Genomic DNA, 23,163 nt, shown 5'->3' on the forward strand with positions numbered 1-23,163 from the left:
CACCAGGGCCGGTTTTGAACTGCTTCCCAGGAGCCTGTGGGAGCCAGGTGCACAGTCTTCAGCACCTAAAGGAGCAACTCAGAGTTTACAATTTCATTTTCCCAAAGATACACCTTCAGGGGCCTCAAGATATTTGCAGAATTCCTAACAGACATATGAACTTGGATGTTCCCCCACCTTTGCACGATCCCTTAGTTCCTCCTGGGAACTCAGAACAAAAATGACTAGTCCACCCAGCCTCATAGCCTGAGCTTTTTAATAAAAGTAATTACATTCTACAAGTGGGAAATGTCCTTCATGTCAGAATGAAAGACAAAATGGATATGGTCATTGGCTTCAGATATTACAGACCAAACAATGGAGAAAACAGATTTTTAAATGACAATCAATGTGCATTATCTTTTGTAGGAAAGAAGAATTTCCTCCCTCCCTCATATCTAATGATGGGATTTAGTTTCCTCTTTAAGGTACCCGTCAGCTTCTTTTTTTGTTTGGTTGTTTTAAGTTTTCATAAATTCTACCTAAAGTTCCATTCATAAGAAAGAATTGTTTCTGTAGGTAGATGAGTCTTGTGTTTGGAGACATCGGGGTGAACGAAAAGTCAGAGTGCAGGATGAAGACATGGAGACACTGGAAAGTTGCACAAGTGAACTTACGTCAGAAGAAATGGAACAACTAGGTAGTTCACAAATTTTAATAAACTGGGCTTTTTATTTTCTAGTTTTATGTCAGAATCCTTATTTAGGTGTTCTTGTCTCTTTGGGGATAACTGAAATTTTTGTTTTGTTTTTCTGAGATGAGGTGTCACTATGTAGTTCAGGCTGGCCTGGACTTACTAGTTTCAGGCTAGCCTCAAACTCACAGTGATCCTTCTGCCTCAGCCTCCCGAGTAACAGGATTACAGATGTGCACCACCACACCCAGCTCTGAAAATTTTCAGAAACTAAATGCTGTCAGTTTTACTGAATTTTGTATTATAGAAATGTGAAATATACTTACTCGAGCGACTTACAAAGTATTTAATTGGATCTATGTAGTATATCTTTAAGCTGTAAAACTTCAGTATTTAATGGGTAATCCATAAATGTTCTTACCAAAGATAGATTGAGGTATGTAAACTAGCATTTACATTTAGGAGCAGCAACAATTAGAAATGATAAAAGGATGAATTTGTAGCAAGCACAATTTCTTATGTGAGAATTTTGGCTGATTTAACAATATATTTGCGTCGAGGAGGAAGCACCTCTAGTTGCTAGAATAAATTTATCCACCAACCTGAGGAATCTAGAGAAAGTGTGCCCTTAAACTAGTCTTTCAGCTATTCTCTCTCTTAGGGTCATTCCTTTTTAGAAATAAATACTGCATTATTTCATTTACAACTGTTGTTTATCAGATTCTAATGATTAATGCTCACCATGTTGCTGGCACTGTATTAAGTGCTTTATATACAGTGTTATAAAATTTTCATAACCATCCTTGAAAGATGGGTAGTGGCATCTTATTTTATAGGTGAGGCAACTGGAGCCTATTATTATTAGACAACATTCATAGTATGAGTACTTTTGATGTGTCAGTTACATATCATGTATTAACTTTAGTTTTCATTTGCAAATTATAAAAGCTACAGACTTTTTACAACTAACTTTATTGTCTTGATTTTTGGAAGTAGCCAGGCAAGGCAAGTTGTGATTTTGATTGCTGAAATAGTAGCAGTGTCCAAGAAATTTATTATGGTAAGAGAATGTTGGGGATCAGATAATCCAACTTATTTGTAATACAGATGATTTTTTTGTGTAAGTCCAGGTGGTACCCTTTGGGAATGATCAGGCATTTTTCTGGTTATCTTCTGGAGAAGTATGGAGTTAATGGAATATTTTTATGAAGTTTTCTTAAAAAATCACACATTGTTGGTAGGTCTATACAGCACTGACTTTCCTTACGTAATACTACAGACGGAGGCAACACCAGTAGTGACGAAGATAAAGAGGAATTAGGTGAAGCACCTGTCGAAGCAGAACTAGTGACTCATGTTGGCCAAGAGGATGTTACTGTTCAGACTGATGTAGATAAAATAAATGAGGGACTGGGTCAGGAAGAAAGCTCTGAAGATGAAGGAGAATCTGAAGAAGTCCTAAAAGATCAGGAGCCTATTGGTGACCTGAAGGATGAAGAGGAAGGGATGGAGTATCCTGATACTACCATTGACTTGTCTCATCTTCAATCCCAAAGGTAATTAAAAAGGTGTAATTTCAAATTTTATTTGTAAACTTAAAATGATAATAAGCTAATCCTTATAAGGTAATCCAAGATTAGCCAGGTGTGGTGGTGCACGCCTGTAATCCCAGCCCTTAGAAGGCTGAGGCAGGAGGATCGTTGTGAGTTTGAGGCCAGCCTGAACTGCATAGCAAGACCCTGTCTCAAAAAGACCAAAAAAAAAAAAAAAAATCCCAGATTGACTTCATACTTTTACTCCCCATTGCTTTCTTTTTTCAACATTCAGTTGGGTCTCTGTCTAAAGAAACTCCCAGGGCCAGGGTAGAAGAGTACAAAATACAAAAGTGGCCATTGTAGATTAAAATACAGACAAGCAAATGGTTCTAAATGCTAATAACCTAGCAAATGCAATTCGGTGTTTTTTGTTTTTTGTTTTTTCAGTTTTTAAATAATAATTCTATTTTATTTATAAAGAGGTTAGTTTTAATGTCACCAATAACCAGATGAACAATCCATAGCTTAAAAAGCATTATTACTGGACTAATGAAAAGTGGCTTAGGAATCAGAAAAATCAAAATTGAGTGTTAGAGTGTGTCTATGTGTAAGCTCCAGCTTTGCTCTTGGTGAAAATGGAATAGTAAGCCTTTCACAGGGTTTTGGTGATGATTTTTATGTATATAAAGCATCTACAGCCCCTGGCACGTGAAAGTCACCCCCTGCCTGTGTTTAAGAATATACAAAAGTGTGGTGAGATTAATGATTTAACTGTATTTTTTTTTCTAATTTTATCAAGTTTGAAAGTTTGTAGGATTGCAAGTAATTGAGAGTATGACATGAGAATGTTTTGAGACTTTGTAAATGACTGTTGTTTATAGCCAGTAGACTTCTCTTTCTGTTTTCATAGGTCTCTCCAGAAACTGCCTTCAAAAGAGGAATCTTCTAATTCAGTAAGCTATTTTCAGAATTTCTTTTAAAAAATCATGTTTTTTTCTTTTCTTTTTTTTTTTTTGGGTAGGAAATTATCAATGGTTATTGTTTTACATATTGTTATCTACAAGATAGTTTCTCAGGAAAACAAATAGACAAATGATAGTGAGTTACAGACAAAAGAGGTAGGAGATTATCAATAGTTGTTGTACTGTACTTAGGTATCTTCAAAGTGGCTTCTAAAGAATATAAATAGAACTATAGATGAGTGACCTACTGAATAATCATTCAACAATTCTCAATGGTTGTTGTAGAAAACACATAATAATAAACATGGATCCATTATCATGTTTTTTTCATAAATAATTTTCTTTTAAACTTTTGAAAAATTAATCATAAAGATGTTACTGTATTTGCTTGTTCTTTTGTTTTAATAGAGTGATAATAAATCACAGAGCCGAAGACATTTGTCAGCCAAGGAAAGAAGGTAGGCAGCGTTGGTGTTTTCTACCTAAAAAGCATATGTTTTTGTATTTTTTAAAATTGACAGCTCAGGTGGGGTGTGGTGGCGTTCACCTGTAATGCCAGCACTTGGGAGGCTGAGGCAGGAGAATTGCTGCAACTTCAAGGCCAGCCTGAACTACATAGCAAGATCCTGGCTCAAAAAAAACAGAAACACAATTCGCAGCTCACCTGTCAAAATATGAGTGTTCTAAAAACTTCTTGTATTAAAATTACCAAGATTTAGCAGAAATCTTTAAATTTTGATATTGAACTCTTATGTTTTGAGAGTTTAGGGACCTAATCTGTCAGGATAGTAGGAGACAGATCGAGTAATAACACAGAACTTTTAGTGCATAAACATGGGCATGGGTGATTATAAGTATATTAAGTAGACAGGCCAGTTCTACTACTGATAGGAATAAATAGGAATACTTGAAATTAGGAATTTTTTATGTAGACTTTGGTTTATGTATGTATGTATGTATGTATGTGTGGTGCTAGGGATTGAGTCCAGGGCCTCATGTGTGGCTAGGCAAGCATTTTTCCTAACTGAATTTACAATCCCAGTACTTTGATTTTTATTTATTTATATTCTTTCTTTCTTTCTTTTTTTGAGACAGGGTGTCATTATGTAGTCCAGGCTGGCCTCAGACTTTCAGTGATCTTCTGTCTTAGCCTCCTGAGGGCTCACATTACAGGTGTGTGCCACCACACCCAGCCAATTTTTATTTATGTTCTCAGAACAGGTCTCTGGAAGCAAATAGGCAAAGGAAGGGAACTGCTACCAGTAGAGCACGCTAGGAAAGTCTTCCAGATTGGAATAGATAATAAAACTTTTGTGTGTGAGAAAACCATTAATGAATTACAGAGAACTCTGAGTACATGGCGCTGTGCTATACACAGAGTGTGTAAAGAGATAAAATATCAAGTTCACACCTTCAAGAGCTTTTGAGTCCTGGAAATAGTCACGAGTGGTCTGAAAGTAATACAGTAGGAATAAGAGACCACTGTTGAGTTGAGCTGTCTTGGGAAATACCATCGGAAGTACACCTTTGGACCTGGGCACAGTAGCACATGCCTGTAATCCCAGCAGCTGGGAGGCTGAGTCAAGAGGACTGCATGTTTGAATCCTACTGGGGCAACTTAGCAAGAACCTGTATCAAAATAAAATAGGCCTGGGGATATAGACACAGCTCCGTGGTAGAGTGCCTTTGGGTTTAATCCTTACTACCACCCCAGGCCCTAGAAGTGTAGCTTGAAGATAAAGTAGCAGTTTGGGACAAGAAGACAAGGAGAGAGACTCCAAGAAAAATTAGCGTTAGCTAGCAAAGGGGAGAAGAGTAGTATGTACGATGCTTTGGGGACCTGATAAGATAGACTGAGGTGAATGGAAAAGAACATTCATGGTTGTGAACTGGTAGATGATAAGACTGTAGAAGTAAATTTGGACAAAAATTGAGGATTTAGAATGGTAAGCTAAACATTTAGGACTTTATTCTGAAAGTGGTCTGACGAGGAAGATTAATATATAAATTCAGGTGGGACAGGGTGTGGGGCTCAGCGAGAGGAAGTGGTCAGGACCTGGACGAAGATGGTGGCATTGGGAAGAGAAAGAAAAATCAAAGCAATTCAGTGTTCCCCTCCTGCTTAATCTGTTTACTTTTTACATACACTTATTTAACCAATCAACAGATGTTTTATTGAATGTCTGAGTTGTCAAGCCCATTTTGATACAAAGACTAAATCGCAGTGCCTGGCCTAAACGTTCCCAGCTAAGTGAATGCACCTAGTTAAGTAAGGATAAGCCAAGTGTGACAGTGTGTTGGCCAATGACAGAAAAATAAACCCAGGATATGAAAAGTTTTCAGTTTTTTGGAATGTGATTATTTGAGCTCGTTAGTATATTGTAGCCTGGAGATGATCAAGTTAAGCAGAAGCCATGATCTTTTACATACTATTGATGTTTCCCTTCCCCTCTGTAATTCTCCCCCCCACAGTACCAGGAATCGAACTCACAACCTCGTGTTTGCCAGGCAGGCACTGTGCCGCTGAGCTAAATCCCCAGCCCTCCCCCTCTGTAATTTTGTTATGGCACTAAGAATTTGAAGTTCTAGGAATTTAATGTTTGTACTACTTTTATATTTAGGGAAATGAAGAAGAAAAAACTACCAAGTGACTCTGGAGATTTAGAAGTGATAGAAGAAAAGGACAAAGAGAAAGAAAGTGCCGTACACACTGAAGCTCATCAGAACACAAGCAGAAATGCAGGTGTACAGCCAATGAAGCGAGGACAAAAGGTAACCCACTTGGGACTGATGCGGTAGTACACTAGGGTTCTCAAATGAAGTTGTGAGGTTCTTCTTAATTATTAAGAGTTTAGCTGAAATAGATGTAGGCAAAAAAAAATCCTATGTGACTTTGAAAATTAACTGAAAGCTGGATGTGATGGTACATACCTTTAAACTCAGCACTTGGGACTGAGGCAAGAGGATCGATCACCGAGAGTTCTAGGCCAGCCTGGGCTATATAGTGAGTTCAAGGCCAGCCTGGGCTACCCTGTGAGACCCTGTCTCCAAAAAAGAAAGAAAGAAAATTAACTGGAAAGGTACAGTGTTAGGAAACACAGAGACCCTAGGACAGGATCCTTAGAGCTATAAGATCATCTCCACAGAAGCTCTCATTTTGTGAGAATAATAGATTGTAATTTGCCAAAGTCACCTGTCTCTTTGTAGTTTGGAGACTGAACCCACAGCCTTGCTTGTGCTAGGCAAGCACTCTTGTGGAGCTAGAACTCCAGTCTCATAGCTCATCTTTTTTGACATTTAGTAGTTTCTTTTCAGCTATCAGCGTGATTTCAGTTAGAGTTTTATTTTGGGTTTTGTTTTGTTTTTTTTTGAGGCAGGGTCCCACTGTGTAGTGCAGGCTGGCCTTGAACTCAACACAGTCCTCCTGCCTCAGCCTTCCCAGTGCTGGGATTACAGGCGTGTGTCACACATGTGTTGTAGAGTTCTTGATTAGAGTGTATATAGCACATATCGTATTTTATTGAAAGGGAGGATGAAGAGGTAGTAGGTACAGAATATACCTTCATAATGCTACCTAGGCCAGGCACAGGGCACGTTCGCACAATCCCAGGTAAGCCAGTGCGGGAGGATTGCAAGTTCAAGGCCAGGCTGAGCATCCTAGCAGCAAGCTGTGTTTAAAGGGATGGGACGCAGAGCAGGGGCAGAGAGCTTGCCCTGTGTGTATGAAGCCATGGGCTCCAGCTCGAGCAGCAAAACGGAGAAACTAAATTTTAACTCAACTAGGATTTATTTTGGCCATAGTGGGACTCAAGTCCAGGGCCTCACACATGCTGGGCGAGTGCTGTTCCACTGAGCAACACACTCATCCCGATTCAGAGTCTTCAGAACCTCGAGTGTGTGCCTGGTCTCGCCCTGCTGTTTATTTCCTATTCTTCCCCTTGTATGGACCAGGATTCCAACCAAATATAGTGACTTATTATTACTACTCTTTACGTTTTTACTCTTCCTTTTCCTGTATTCCCAAATCCTGGAATATATTCTTAAAAAAAACTTTCAGCGGGGCGTGGTGGTGCACACCTGTAATCCCAGCACTCTGGAGGCTTAAGCAGGGGGACAAAGATTTCAAGGCCAGCCTGGGCTACACAGCAAGACCTAGTCTCAAAAAAGCGAGACAAAACACTTTTAAGTTTTACTTTATTTCTCCATAATTCATGTAAAATTGAAAATAATGTCTTCTTTTTCTAAATTATCTTAGAGATAATTTGTTTGCATTTTTCTTATAGTATTTCAAATGTTGTTTTACCCTTTTTTTCTTTGGTACTGGTGATTGAACCCAGGATTTTCTTAGTGAGCTACATCCCCAGCCCTTTTTTTACTTTGAGTCAGTCTTATTAAATTATCCAAGCTGGGCTGGAACTTGGTTTAGGTTTTTTGTGACAAGGTCTCACTTGGTAGTTCAGGCTGGGCTTGAACTCACTGTGTAGCCCAGGGTGGCCTCAGACTGGATTTGATCTTCCTGCCTCAGCTTCCTGAGTGCTGGGAGCACAGGCATGCATAATCATACCCAGCTTAGGCTCGGATTTATGATCCCCCTGTGCCAGCCTCCCGGAGAACCAAGATTACAGGTGTGCATTATCACACCTGGCTTGGTCTTTACTTCTATATATATTTTTTCTTTATCATATGGTAAATTCATGAGGATAAGGACTATGGTTTATCTACCTTGAAGCACTCCATAATTTTTATTAGTGAAAGTGGTTCCATTTTCAAGTTTCTTTGTTGTTACACTATAATCAAACCCAAAATACTATACTGATCTACACCCCAGCCCTTACTTACGTTTGTTTGTTTATTTATTTATTTATTTACTTTTGAGATGGATTTTCTTGGTTCTGTTTTCTTTTTCTGAGAGGGTATTAATAAGTCCCTCCTGCCTCAGCCTCTGAGGAGATAATGCATCACTCTGCCTGACTCAAAAACATTTAGAAAATTTAAAAAGGGCCTTTCTTCACAAATATTTGACTTTTTTATTGCTAAATTTCCCAAATCTCTTTTCATAGAGTAAAATGAAAAAAATGAAGGAAAAATACAAAGATCAGGATGAAGAAGATCGTGAACTTATTATGAAATTGCTGGGAGTAAGTAATATCTAAAAGCATTTCTTTTGCTTTTCCATGGGCATCCAGCTTATCCATGGTCATATGTTCTCACCACCATTTTAATACTGATAATGACAGCATTAACTGGTTTTTACCTCTACGAATTAGTCTGCAGGTTCAAATAAAGAAGAAAAAGGGAAAAAGGGGAAGAAAGGAAAAACAAGGGATGAACCTATAAAGAAACAGCCCCAGAAACCTAGAGGTGGACAGAGGGTTTCAGATGGCATTAAGAAAGAGACTCAATCCCTTGAGGTTTTAACTCAGGAGTTACAAGACTTCGCTGTAGATGATCCGCATGATGACAAGGTAAGGCTGCCACACTGGGCTCCATGGTGACCAGCCATCCAGGGTCCTTAGCCCTGGACTTGAGTACTGAAACCAGCATGAACGGCAAGCCTCTTGTTAAGGGCAAGTCATCTTCGCAGTACCACCTGACAGGCTAAATTTACACTCCCTAAACATACTAATCCTAGCTGATAAAAGCGTATCACATGTCTTTAGAAAATAATCAGGTTTCTGCTACGGAATTCTCTCTTGCGTATGGCCTGCCCTCATACTGTAGGGTGTACTACTTTTCCTACTTTTACCTGGCCAAACCTCATTCTGTAGAGCTGTTTTTTTTTTCCTTCCTTTAATAAAACCTCAGTTAAAAAAAAAAAAGAATCAGTTTTCTGAAATGGCTTTATTTGATTGTAGTGGGAGCTTCGTTAAAATCATACCAGGATTTGGGATTATGTTAAAGATAGAATTTTCTATAGGATTGTATGTTGTATTGTTTTATGTAATGTTGAATTTTAAGTAGCTAGAGTTCAAGGGCCAGTTCCTCAGTTGGAAAAGCAGTGAGAAAGTAATGTTTCTCCAGCAAAGATGTTTGCCTCCTTGTTTTATGTGAAGAAGCCCAAACTTAAGTGCATCTTCTTGCATGAATAGCTGCATCTTGAAATTCTGAGCATTTACTTACGTATGTATATTTGGCTTTTTGAGACAGGGTCTTGCTATGTAGTTTAGGCTGGCCTTGAACTGAGGGTGATCCTCCTGACTGAGGTCCTCCCACCCCATTTCGGGCGCCAGCACCACACCTTGCTTGCTTTTTTTTTTTTTTTTTTGTATTTTTTATGATCAGCTTTGTTTTTATGTGTTTAAAGCTTGAGTTACAATTCTGTGCTTAGTTTATCATAGGTGATGACTACAGGGATTTTGTATTACTTTTCTTATCTATTGAACAGAGTGTTATTGTTTAAGAATTCCACAACTCATTCTGGCTCTCAGATTTTTACACTGTTAGCATATTTTGTAATTTGTTCTGCAAACTCTGGACCTAAAAATATTCATAAGAGGTGTTACTAGTGTTCCATGGCTATGGTCTGAATGTTGGTATTCCCTGTTGAAAATCTTGGGTTGGATCCTCAATGCCCAAAGTGATAGGAACAGGATTAATCCTTACAAAAGAGGCTAAAGGGAAAAGAACACCTATTCTTCCATGTGAGCCAGCAACAAAGCAGTCCCTTTGAGGCATACCTCACCAGACACTGGATCTGCTGATGTCCTGATCTTGGGACTTACAGACTGTAGAACCATGTGAAGTAGATCTCTGTTTATAAATTATCCAGTCTGAGTTACTGTCTTACAGCAGCCTGACTAGACTGAGACAGTAGGTTATTGCCATAGATTTTTCTTATGTATGTTCACTAAATTGTGTATCTTAGTATTTGAAAAGTTTATTCTAAAACTTAAAGAGAGATTAAAAAATAAAAAGTTATCATTAGAATTTTCCATACTCAGAGCTGGGTGCACGCCTGTAATCCCAGCACTCTGGAGGCTGAGGCAGGAGGATCGTTGTGAGTTTGAGACCAGCCTGGGCTACAGAGTGAGTTCAAGGCCAGCCTGAACTGCATAGCAAGACCCTATCTCAAAAAGACCAAAAAAAAAAGAAAAGAATTTTCTATCTTCTTTTCCCAGTGAACATAGTCAAGCTCAGTTATTTTAAGTTGTCCTTACAGCTTTTGTTGCTTTGCCATATACTTCATGTGGAACATCCCTCCTCTCCTGGCTTCAGAGCACTACCTGTTTGCTCTCTTTTTTTTTTGTACCGGAAATTGAACTTAGGACCTCACGCTTGCCAGGCAGGTGCTGTGTCACTGAGGTCTATCCCTGGCCCCCATTTTCTCTTTGATGGCCAGTGCTTTCTGAAATAGTAAACACACACAAACACTGAATGCACTTTAGGGTCTTGGGGCACCTGAAGACACAGCCTTGGGGGCCCTGTCCTGTAAGATGTGGCCATCTTGTATAACTGTTTGTCTCATTGTTTATTGGTGTGCAATTTCATATCTAACATACATTTTTATGTTTGGAACAGGAAGAACAAGATCTGGATCAACAGGGAAATGAGGTATGATTTTGCATAGATGTTATAGGAGTCTTATTGCAATCCTTTGCAGAATAACTGATACCCAGCTGCTGCCTCATTAAGACTGTAGCACCTGGAGTCAGACCTTCTGGGTTTGAATCCCCAGACAACTGCGTAAACCTGGAGACATTCTTCATGGCTCATTATTAAGGGGATAACAATTGTCTTTACCAGGAAGGTTGTTCTGAGAACTAATACATCTTCAGAAAAGTTTACGGCACAGAGCAAACGCTCACATACTATAGTTTAATACTAAGTATTTTATCCTAAATCTGAGTTTACTCATATTGTTAAATAAGAACAATTTTGTAAGCAGCAAACCAAGTGAGAAGGTGTCAGCCCTGGGCTTCTCCTTAACCACTTAGCAGTCCAATTGTTTAAATACAGGATGACCAAAAATTGCATATTTTTTCATTAATTTTTAGAAGATAATGTAACAGGAAATATAAAAATGACAACTTTATCAAATTTATTCAGTATAAGATGGACTGATTGAGGCAGGAGGATTGTTGCAAGTACGAGACCAGCCTGGGCTACAAAGTAAGCTCAAGGCCAGCCTGAACTGCACAGTGAGACCCTGTCTCAGAAAGACAAAAAAAAAAAAAAAGAAAGAATAAGAGAATTGACTGATTGAAATAACGCTTGCTGATCAATGCTCAGGATAGTCCGTACATAAACAAAGCACTGCCCCGGGCTTCTCACTTTGGCAACATTAATATCATGAAATGGGTTATTTCTCTGTCATCAGGTCTGTCTCATATAAAACTGTTAGCAACATCCCTGCCCTTAACCCACTAGATGTCAGTAGTACCTCGCGGCTTCCTCACGTCTATCCCCTCATTGTGAAAACCACAACATCTCCGTGTGTTGTACAGTGTCCTCTGAGGCAGGGAGCAAAATCCCTGGTCAGGAATATCTGATCTCGGCCAAATGTAAGTCCCATTTCTGTGCAATAGACTTAAATCCCTTTGTAGTCATTACTGTGCATTCTCACAGTGTTTTCTGCTTCGGTAATAATATTGAAGTTTTCTCTAAAAATATGTGGTATTTTGGAAATTATTTTTCTCAATACTGTGATAGGTAAAAATTAGCTGAGCATGGTGGCCCATGCTTATAATTCCAGCACTTTGGAGGCTGAGGCAGAATTGCCATGTGTTCGAGGCCAGCCTGTACTACGGCTAGACCCTGTCTCCAAAAAAAAAAACCAAAAAAAATATCAGAAATTTATAAACAGGGGCTGGGGATTTAGCTCAGTGGCATAGCGCCTGCCTGGCAAGTGCAAGTTTGTGAGTTCAGTTCCCGGTACTGGAAACCCCACCCGCACCCCCAAAAAAGATATAAACATTCTTCAACTGCTGTTGGTACTTAGAGTATATATGTTTGCCAGAAAAGGATAAAAATACGTTGCGATGAAAAAAAATGTTGAGATAATTATTTGACAGGGTTTTTTAGACTACATTACCTTTATTCGTCGGTTGAGGGTATTTGGGCTGTTTCTAAGATTGAGCTGTTAAAAACTGTGCTGCTATAAACATGGATGTGTGTATATCACCGTGGTATGATACTTCTGGGTTTTTTTGTTGTTTTTTGGTTGTTTCTTGTGTTGGGGCTCAAATGCAGGGCCTTGCACATGCAAGGCAAGAGCTCTACCACTGAGCCACATCCCCGGGCCCAAGTTTTTTGTTTCTTGGGGTTTTTGTTTTTTTTTTTTGTGATGCTGGGGACTGAAGCTAGTGTCTTACCCATGCTAGAAGCACTGTACCACTCAGGCATACTGCCAGCCCCTAGAGATTTCTCTCTTTAAGGCTAGTGTAAATTACCTTTATAATTTTGTTTGCCCTATGTAGGAAAATCTGTTTGATTCTTTGACGGGCTGTCCACATCCTGAAGATATAGTACTCTTTGCCATTCCAATATGTGCACCTTACACTACCATGACAAACTACAAGTAAGTTGCCATTCGTTTACTGAAAACAGTTGTCACAGTGACTTTTATGAACTGTTTTATAATCCCTAACTCATATAATTTCTTTTTAAAGATATAAAGTGAAACTTACCCCTGGAGTTCAGAAAAAAGGAAAAGGTATTTAATTTTTTTTAAATTATGATATTAAAGAGTTCAGTGACTGAACAGAAGTAGATTCCTCTTTTTTCTCTGTTTTTTATTTACAGCTGCAAAAACAGCTTTGAATAGTTTCATGCATTCCAAAGAAGCAACAGCAAGAGAAAAGGATTTATTTCGCAGTGTAAAGGTAAAATTTGCCTTCAGACCTCAGTGGAGATGGGTGGTATAATTAAGAATCATAGAAGTTATTTTCTGTAGTTTTGACAGAAAATGCTATCTTCCTAGAAGCAGTAAAATAAGTCAAGGCATTTCAGCTAAAAATCTTGGCAGTGCCTTTCTTTGACAGCAGAGGATAACTGTTACAAACGAAACATGATTTATCATTTAGGATATGAAGATATTCAGCAGTTTTCTTTTTTAGGACACAGATTTATCAAGAAACATTCCTGGCAAAGTGAAAGTGTCTGCACCCAACCTTCTGAATGTAAAAAGGAAATAGCTGAAATGAAATCCTAAAATATATGAGAAGAATCAATTTTATAGCCTTTTGGAAGTTAAGATGAAAACACCATGTAACAGGACTTCCGCATTTAAAAATGAACTAATCATTGCCTTGCTATATTCACCAAAAGGACTTAATTCTTGTTTTTTCCAGTTTTATATAGAGGAAAACTGTCTGTGATAGGATTTCCTAAAATATATGTCCAAAAGCTAAATGTAATTATATACATCTGTAGTTATTCTACATTTTGTTGAAATTTGAGAGGTTAATACTAAGTATTCATTTCATGATACAAAGAAATTGGATAGTTGACGTGGTTTGATTTGCTTAAACTACTGACAAAGCAGTCTACTGTATATAAAATCTAAAATATATATGTATACTACAGGCCAATCACAAGGGGTTTTTGTTCTTGTTGTGGGAGTGGGGGCAATTAAACATTCAGGGTTGTATCTTGAAAACCTTGTCAAAAATATATTAGACCAGATGTAAATATTAATAATTCCCATGAATCAACTCGACGATTAACACCTAGAAAAAACTGGCAGTGATCATGCCCGTGCATTTACACATCTTCACTCTTCATTTTTCCCTGTGATATGAGTTCTGTACCATTTTCTTTTCCGTCTTTAGTAGTTACCAATAGCATGTTACAGAATATCTTAACCTGGAATATCAGAAGTGCGCTTTTAGGCTAACCACTACAGACTCCTGACTCAGCTTTCTTCTGTCTCCTATCAGAATGGAGAGTAAAATTATACATTATGTCCATTCCTTCATGATCTACAGAACGGTTACTTTTTAACTGATTGCAAATCACCTGCTTATAGTCAACATACCCACTCTCCCTAGCCCCTGCACCAAAGCGGCAAGCCTGCCGTGCACTGCACACCTTTTGGTCCCTTCATAGTTCTTAGTCCCATGGAGAATAGTTTTACCTTGGAAGTTCGTGTTTAAAAAAAAAAAAACCAAACCTTTACTATATTGCATTCCTGTTGCTAGGCCATAATTAAGAACACTCTTGCTATATAAGAAAACTAAAATTTTAGTGTTTTTTTTTAAAAAATAACTTCTATTTTGATAATGCTGAGATTATTTACTATGTTTCTATAGACCTATAGCCTGAAGTTATTACCAAAAAGGATGTAATAACCATTAATTTGTTGCTTTAATAGAGAACAGTTACTGATGTGAAATACATTTATTGTAAACTTTATAGACACAAAAATAGGTTCTCTAGGCCATTCACGTGCACATTAAAACCAAATAGTTGCAAACTACAGCAGTATATTATACAGATGACCATGATCTGTGACGGTTACAGGATTGTTGTCCATGCAAGGCGATCAGAGGCATTATCTAGGAAGCCTTAAGATCCAGACGTGTTGTTACTACCAAACCTCTGATTAACACTGTGAAGTAAGTGTTTTGGAAGGCAGTTCCACGAGTTCGCTAACATTTCTTTAAAGCAAATGACTGCTTCTAAGCTTAGCCTGAAAGTGGGCAAGGAAAGAGAAAAATAATTTCATTTTACTGTTATAAGTACATTAACTTGAACAACCAAAAAACCCTTTTTAAAGATTTTCATGGAACTGATTAGGCATGTCAGTGAAGGTTCATTATTGCCCTTAAATAATCAATAGTTTTTTAAGAATGTTAATTTACTGCCAAATCGAAGAGTTGCTTACCGTACAAGAGATTTTGGCTGAACTAAAAATATAAGTATTTCCTTACTGTGTGCCTGAAAAATAGAGATGAACACATTAAAAGCAAGACCTTCAGAAGTAAATCTCAGTAATAAAATGAAGTGGTATACTCACGGCTCTGTGGTGGACCAGGAGGTTGTTGGCACACCCACCAAAAACAATTACTTCTCCTTCATCACTGGCACAAGCTGTATGCCACAACCTACATTTCAGACAAAAACTTGAGTTTAAAGTCACCCAAGACCAAGCTAGTCACTTATTTACACTATAGAGAAGAGCTGGTAAAATAAAGACTAGACGATAGTTGAGACTAAGTATCACAGTGAAAAGGAAAATCTTCCTGTAGAAAAATCAATATTTATTTTATCTGGATACTGTTTTCTGTCTCTGACTGATCTGTTCTCTGGGTCTTTGCTAGCAGTCTGATTAGTATATCCCCTCCTCCTTCCTCTTTCCATTGGCAAGGCCAGTTGGCGCAGACAGAACATCTGAGGGACCCGTTCTGAAAGCCCTGCCTCTGTAAACTTGAGTCTCAGAGCCTGCTAATTCTTTGGAAAGGTCTTTTGTGCCAAATGAAGTCTTAGTGGCATGACCTGGAGTGTGACGCCGCGGAAAAATGCAGGGTGATGTCTGAATGTTCTTTGAGCACCAGTGCTGATTGTATCATTGCCTTTAGCAGTTCTTTTTGAGATTTATAAGAAAAGTATTAATAGGCTTTTGGGGGAGGTAATTTGACTTCCTAAACTTTGCTGTACAGTACTAGAGTACATCTATTCTTGTTTGTTTTTTCCATGTACATTCTTAAGATTTAACAATTTTCCTGTTTCCCTTTGTTTTTTGTTTGTTGGTTTCAGTGACAAACTTAGATACAGTTCAGCTCAGGTAAAGAGATTAATTATAAATTTTATCTGTATCAATTTTGTAACAGAAGACGCAAAAGTAACGAATCTAGCTCTATTCTTTGTCCACAGGAAGTGGAAAGAAAGTATCTGATACTCCGATACTGGTTTTCTTTGAGAAGTTTGGTGTTAAAGCCTAGTGGATACCAACATCTTTTAAGAATGATGGATGTAATGCAGCTAAAACACCCTCAGTTCTTACCAATCTCGCACATAGATGGGCCTCACTAATTCACTCTAAGAATTACCTTTCAGATATAGTTCGTACCTTGGTTTTTCAGTATAGGGATGATTAAACTGTATCCACTCATTTTTACTGATGCAGTAAATCCAGGCATCACCTGAGTGAGACAAAGAAGAAAATCTATGAAGTATGCTTACTTCTTCAAAAGGAGATAACTTTAGCAAGAAAAATTAATAAGCCAGATCATATTTCCTTTTTATTCCTCTGCAGTTACCCAAGGAAGCTTTCTGCATGCTGTAGCCCTTCAGTGGGGCTTTTAAGTGCTCCAGATCATTTTTTAAACTGTTAGGCAGGATATATGATACATACAATTATAAGGTCAAAATTACTAAACCTTTTAACCGACCCTGGAGCTATCTGATACATCTAAAATATGTTTATTTTCACCTGTTTGTTTATATATGTGGATGATGTATAAATACATATTTTTAAAGGACTCACTTAGTGGCTGTTTCTCGGTGGTAAATCCTCCAAAGAGAAAAAGATGATCTGAAGAAACTGGTGTGAGTGAGTGCCAGGACCGGCCAACCGGGCACAGGCCTTGTGGGATTCTGAAAATAACAGCCGAGGTCACAGTAGCTCCGCTTACCGTCACTGCTGTGTTTACTGCAGAGAAGCGCACTACTACACTTTCTTTGAAAACCTCTGTGAGATTAGGGAAGGAGACTTCAAAGAGGTACACGCCTTATGCTACGTTTTCGTTAAAGAAAAAGTCAACTTCCGACTTCTTTTCACCAAACGTTGAGCAGTTTGTGCCAGGCACATGGCTATAGAAACTGGAAATAAAATTCCTTAAGGACTCTAGTGAGCATGTTTACTTAAATGTATGAAGAAAATTTAGGTAAGTTTATCAGGTAGTAATAATAGGAAATAGGGAGAATATCTAATTTTAAAAAATTCTAAATAAAGTGATACCTACAGCTCATTCCACTCCCAGGTATCCAGATTGAGATAGTGAAGATCATTCATTCTAGCATCCTAAAAAAAACGCGGTAGTTACCATTTTGAACATTTCAAACCAAGTCACCAAAGCTGTTGATCTACTCACTCGATATCTGCCCCCGAACACAAAGCCTTTGTTTCCAACAGTTGCACAGGCGTGAGCAGCACGAGGTGAGGGTGCTTTACCCTATTCAAAAGCCACAAAAACAACTGTAAGTAAGTGAACGTTTTATGAAAATAATCTGTGGAAGTTGAGTAAGAATATACCAGATACTTGCTCCTAAAAGCTGAAGTGCAGACGTCTAGTAGTAGTTCTAAAAGCTGACTTTCACAACTAGGAACTTTTGTTTTTTATTTTGTTTGTTTTAGTTTTATATTTTTGAAATGCTACTGAATGGGCTGATTAATACAACAAAATGGTTACTTTATTTTTATCTTTTAAAATAAAGACAGGCATATTATCTGACAGACGGAAAAGAAGTCTAACCTTTAAAAGAAACTTAAGTTCTAATTTAGAGCTAGATTATTTAACTATAAGCAACAACAGCTACCATTTATGTCAGTGTCTATACATTCACTAAACTTTCCTGAGTTCTAGATTCCATGGAAAATAACAAAGCTATGATTCTTCTCTCTCCGGAAATGGTGAGAGTGAATAAACTCTCCCAGCTCTGTTGTATCCTGTTTCTCCTCTAAGTAATCTTTACTAATTCATTATTCTTCAGGAACTCACAGTAGTTATAGGCTGGCTCCAGGTAAATGTTTCAGTGTCTAAAATATGTACATGATCGTTCCATCCTCTGGGGTGACTTGAATTCTACAGAGAAGTAAAAATCCGAGTCATTTTATCAGTAATACCTATGAAATGATACAGCTCCTGTCCAAGTACGTGAACATAATGATTAGCGAGTATAAAATATATTATTTTAACATAGTAAGTAAGCCATATGCAAATAGACTCCACTTACCCAGAAGGATGTTTCATCAAATTCAAAAGTTCCCAGTGCTTTATCTTCAGGTAAATAACCATACCCTCCAAAAAATATTAACCTATTTGATGAAAAAATAAGACAATAAAAATTGAGACCTCTGCAGGCTAGGACACAAGGCTTTTTTCTTTTTTGACATGTGATATGAATGGAGAATAAATACTTGAGTGTATGAAAGTGCTTGTGTCTCTAACTCACTTGTTTTTATATACCCAGACACCCAGTTTGTCCTTTGATGATGGAGGAGCTCCTTGGCAGTCAACTCTTTCCCACTGTAACACTCTGTCTGTGCACCTTGAATCCAGCATGTAGAACTGTCCAAAGCAATGATTTCCGTTAGATTTGGTTATGTGAGAGAAATTTATGTTTAGCATACAATTTTACTGACTTCTTATAACACGGTGCCGTCTAATTCAGTGCTGCCGAAATTGTGACCAAAACTGGCTGCTGTCCCGATATGAGTCAAGATTATGAACTTGTGACAGAATGTAAAGAACCTGTTTGTTAATGTGTTTTCGTGCTTTTATCTTTAAAGTAAAAAAAGTAAAGAGCCAATTTCAGTAACAACACTGTTCAATTTTTGTATAGCCACGCTTTCATAATGAATGAATCAGCAGTGTGTTCATTTACATTCCAGCACAAGCTCCTTATCTTGCCTTAGATAGGCACTTAAGATTTCTGCATATCAGGACAGTATTACCAAAAAAAATCAAGTTGACTAGTTCTGTCCTCAGGTTGAATGTACACAATCCTTAATTGTCGGAGCTAAAGATGAATCACTTTAAAGAGGTTAAATATTGGCTGTGCTTCACATGGTTCACATCCAGAATATATACGTTCTCCAGAACAGAGCTGCCTTTTAGTCCATCTTAAACACTCCACCCTCACCCTCCGACATACTAGTGTTTCTGTGACCATCCTCAAAAGCCAGTTTGTCTGTCTCCTTCCCAGTCTGCTTCAGCTTGTGTCGGTTATTTTTCTCCCCTTTGGGTCTGAAAAACACCTGGCTCAACAACAGCCCAAATCTTCTAAGTATACAGCCCTTTCTTCCAACAAAATCATAAGCAAAAGCCCAGGATGTAAAAACAGAAATAGAGCCGTGCTCGGTAAAGTGGGCGCAGCGGCATCAGTCCAGAGCCGCCTCAGACGTGTTCGCCCACGGGTGTCCCTGGGAGCGCAGTTTGAAGCCCGCTTAGCCATCTGTCCCTCGAGAACACCACCTGGCATTTCCTCAAACAAGATACACCTGCTTCTGTCTGCACTGGGCCTTCCCTTCTCATTTATTATTTAATTCATGTGTTACCGCTTGGGTAGACATTTGTCTTGTTCATTCCCTCACCCTACGAAACCCGGCAGCAAGGACTGTGCGTCAGTAATGCATCCTGAGTTACCGTGCCGCGCCAGGCCCCGTCTCTGCATCGGTGTACTGCAGCCATTGACTTGAACTTGTCCCTTCCACGCAGAGACCTTGTTCCCTGTCCACCATCCACGTCCACCTGAGCGCTGAGCGTGGAAGGTGCTCACGAAGCAGCCAAATAACCGGACAGGAAGGAGCCTCTAGTTCGTAGGTACCTTTCCGAAACTGCATCTCTTTTACCGGGATGAATAGAACAACTGATAGCCTTTCCTCAGTGTCTGAAGCTATCTGAATGTCTTTGTTAATTTAGCCGTATGGTTTTCTGAGCCGTGTTCTGTCCGTCTTTACCCTTCCCGCCACGTTTGTACCTTGTCTTCGTCTTGTCCGTAACGTTCTCTCTAAGTGTGTTTACTACGTTCACTTAACATGCAGGGGCTCTGGGCGAGCAGAGCACAAGCACAGCCTCGGAGTTCAGGCTGCCCACAGAAGCTGACCTTCCGAAGCGCTAGGTAAATACAGACTGGTAGAGAAAATACTCAAATCATTCATGCTATAATAAAGGACATGTATTGTTTAACTGGAAGAGAAATGAGGTTGTTTGAAAGAGAGTGAGAGTGAAGTTGCCTTGAAGTACACTCTTAGAAAGCCTAACCTTATTTGTGTTGCCTCGCGAATGGTGTCCTCCAAACAAGTACAGCACCCTGTCCACACACACGGCACAGCTTCCTGACATGGACGGTGGCACGTCGCCCTCAGTGTTGATTTTCTTCCTGAGGGGGCAAAATCGAGTGTAGGTCAGAGTCCCAAAAGGTAGGCAGCGCACACATCTATTCACGGTTCTTTGAGATCTCGCCGAGCTTGAAAGGCCACTCGGGGAATGAGGTTTCCTCTTCATCCAGTCCCTGGGCGCTGCCAGCTGGACCCACACAGACACTGCGAGGGCCTGCGGGCCTCGGAGTCATGTTAGTACCGGGAGCGCTTCAGGTTTCCCTAACGGAGCTCTTGGCTTTCTGTTTACATGGCCGTAATTCAGTTGCCTTTTAGCCATTCAGATGACTCTGACTCAGGCCCTTATGTAATACTGCAAACACCCAGCGTATTTATTACTATGCGTCTGGCTCTCCTGGGTGCTTTGTACGTACTGGCTGTGAATCCACAAGTGGGTCTGAGCTGGGTGTGGTGACTCACAATCCTAGCCGTCAGGGAGGCTCAGGCAAGAGGGTTGCAAGTTCTAACCCAGCCAGGGAACATCACGACTTAGCAAGACCTCCTCAGAATCAAGAGAGCTGCAGATGTAGCTTAGTACAAAGGCCGACTTTAATAACCAGTACTACAAAAAAAAATCTGGATCTAATATTCACAGGACTAACAATACATCCAAGGTCTTCTCACACTCAATATGGGTACCACTTTGCTAAGCATGAAGTTTATTAGACTTAGACTTGAAATTCCCATTTAAAAAACGTTGAGTTTCTCATTGATGGAATATTGTACTATTATAAATTTTCAATTTTCTAGAAAAAGTTCATATTAACACTGACTTGCTATATATAGAAGTCTTTATTTTTAGTTTAACTTTTAAATCAACTGGGATGACCATTCTGGTTCAGACAGGTATAATAAGTGAAACATTGAAACTTCATGAAACTAACCATGGGAAAAACTGCTTTATAAATCTGAAGACATCACTAACCTAGCATTTTTGAAAACTTTTTTACATATTCTTGACGTTCATTGTTCACTGGCAAAATACCTTTTCAGGTTATATTTTAAAAATGCGTTGGTTTTGACTTTTATTTTTTGAGATGGTCTCACTATATAGTTCAGGCTGGCCTCATCCTCACAAGAGACCCTCCTGCCTCAGCAGTGTTGAGATTACAGCGCGCACCACCATGCCCCGTTTGGAGACCTAAGCCAGGGCGTCACGCATGCTAGCCAGTTCTCCAGCCATAGAGCTGCACTACCAGCAGATAAAAATCTTTTTTTTTTTCACTACTGGGATTTGAACCTAGGGAGTGCTAAGCTACATCTCCAGCCTGTTTTTGAGATAGTGTTAGGTTTGATCTAAAATGTTCCCAAGCCTCACGCTTGGAAGTGGCATCCGGTCGGAAAGGTTCGTTACAGGTGTCGTTGCGGGGGGATTTGTACCCTGGCTCCTCGCTTGGCTGCTTCCTGGCTGCCAGGGCTTGGACTACGGGTTGTACCTCAAGCCGACCCAGCTTGGACTGAAAAAGTGAGCCGACGTAAATCTCTCCTCCTCTAAAGTTGTGTGAGTCAGGTAATTCGTCCCAGCAATGGGCAAACAACAGGCACTGGGTCTTGCTCAGCTACCCACATGCAGTCGTCCTGCCTCAGCCTCTGAGGATTACAGGCATGCACCCCTGCACCCAGCCAAACGCGGACAATTCTAACACCAAACCCTGCTCTTACTGAAGGCACTGTAAGAGAAGGCTTACGATAGCTTTAAAAAGCAGGTGGAAATCGGTCCTTGATTCTCAGGATGTGAAGCCTCCATCCATCTCTTGGTACTTTACAGAGCCCTGAATAGAAATTTCTCTTAAGGTCATAAAAGTATCTAGGAATTACTATACAAGTGTTGAAGAGAGACAGCTGTTCCAAAAATGAACAGCTAAGCTAAAGTAGAACACTGCGAATGTACAGATAGCACCATCAGTTGTTTTTATTCATTAGGTTTAATTTTATTTTTGTTTTGCAATCTTACTTTTTTTTTTGGTACCGGCAATTGAACCCAGGACCTGTGCCATCGGGCTATATCCAGGCAGGACCTGTGCCATCGGGCTATATCCACCACCCCTTGCCTTGCAATCTTTCTGGAATCTGTTAGTCCCATAATACAGTTACCATCTTCCAGTCTCCATGTTGTAGATCCACAGTTCTTCTCTAGGCAGATAAAAATCATATAATCCTCTGACTTGATTACTCTAGGAAGAATCAGAAAATGCAGATATAAGTAGCTGATGTTTTAAAGAGGCTTTATTATAATTTCTATATCTTGAGATACTCATTATTAGTTGTGGAGCGGGGCGGGGTGCCGCACACCTGTAATCCCAGCACTCCTGAGGCAGGAGGATCTCGAGTACCAAGCCAGCATGAACTACATAGCGAGACCATTTCCAAAAACGACTAAGTAAATAAATGAGTCTTGGAAAATTAAATGTCTTACATTAAATGCGGTTTTCTGGTACCATCCCACGGACTCACGGCAGAGCTGAGCCAGCCCCGAATTCAAGTTCTCGCCACTGCAGCAGTGCACCACCGAGAGGCCGCGGCTCAGCGATGTCGAGGCCCCTGCGGTGCGCCCTGAGCAGCCCCCGCACCTCGGTTCCAGCGCGCGACCTCCGGGTTTGCCTGTGCTGGGGGCGCGGGCTCCCGGCAGTGCCTGGCCCGGGCTAACGCGCAGGGTTTGCAGCCAAGCTCTCCTTGCACCCCTCATCCTGTGCCACGCTGAGGGCAGCGCTCAGACACGCAAACGTTCAGTCTCCGGAGCGGGAGCTCAGTGTGCGTTTCCCTCCAGGTGCAAACTCCCGACGGTGCCAGACCTGAGCGCTACCCGCCAACTCCTGTACTCGACAGGCGGCGAAAAGCAATCGCTAAGTTTCTAGGAGGTTCGTTGGCCCGAGGTTACCGAGCAGGTCCCTGGGAGCAGGCATCCTTTCCTGAGCTCCGGCAGCTCCCTGACGTTCGCCGCCCTGCTCCTCC

The 23,163-nt window shown here is 39.9% G+C and overlaps 2 protein-coding genes across 2 annotated transcripts in view; one reads left to right on the forward strand and one right to left on the reverse strand.

The window, feature by feature from the left end:
* The window catches only part of Nemf (nuclear export mediator factor), a gene marked incomplete in the record, with an annotated part of 46,019 nt that extends 31,745 nt beyond the window's left edge, over positions 1 to 14,274 (forward strand). Inside the window, 13 exon segments of the mRNA XM_013510340.1 lie at positions 409 to 467; positions 559 to 679; positions 1,953 to 2,229; positions 3,119 to 3,161; positions 3,579 to 3,628; positions 5,792 to 5,942; positions 8,231 to 8,308; positions 8,438 to 8,635; positions 10,689 to 10,721; positions 12,587 to 12,687; positions 12,779 to 12,822; positions 12,912 to 12,991; positions 13,226 to 14,274. Of these exon segments, the coding sequence (XP_013365794.1) occupies positions 409 to 467; positions 559 to 679; positions 1,953 to 2,229; positions 3,119 to 3,161; positions 3,579 to 3,628; positions 5,792 to 5,942; positions 8,231 to 8,308; positions 8,438 to 8,635; positions 10,689 to 10,721; positions 12,587 to 12,687; positions 12,779 to 12,822; positions 12,912 to 12,991; positions 13,226 to 13,303 (1,313 nt within the window).
* A 218-nt stretch (positions 14,275 to 14,492) lies between these two features.
* Klhdc2 (kelch domain containing 2) lies at positions 14,493 to 23,163 on the reverse strand (the record flags this gene model as incomplete). The annotated part of the gene is given in 13 exon segments (XM_005376836.2): positions 14,493 to 14,799; positions 14,995 to 15,047; positions 15,127 to 15,214; positions 16,180 to 16,252; positions 16,597 to 16,706; positions 17,075 to 17,133; positions 17,204 to 17,284; positions 17,831 to 17,914; positions 18,066 to 18,147; positions 18,285 to 18,400; positions 20,096 to 20,213; positions 22,306 to 22,385; positions 22,628 to 23,163. Coding segments are annotated over 13 exon segments (1,338 nt in total). The 3' UTR covers positions 14,493 to 14,675.

This window comes from Chinchilla lanigera, unplaced genomic scaffold, assembly GCF_000276665.1.
Source record: "Chinchilla lanigera isolate Chin_1 unplaced genomic scaffold, ChiLan1.0 scaffold00008, whole genome shotgun sequence".
Taxonomy (NCBI): domain Eukaryota; kingdom Metazoa; phylum Chordata; class Mammalia; order Rodentia; family Chinchillidae; genus Chinchilla; species Chinchilla lanigera.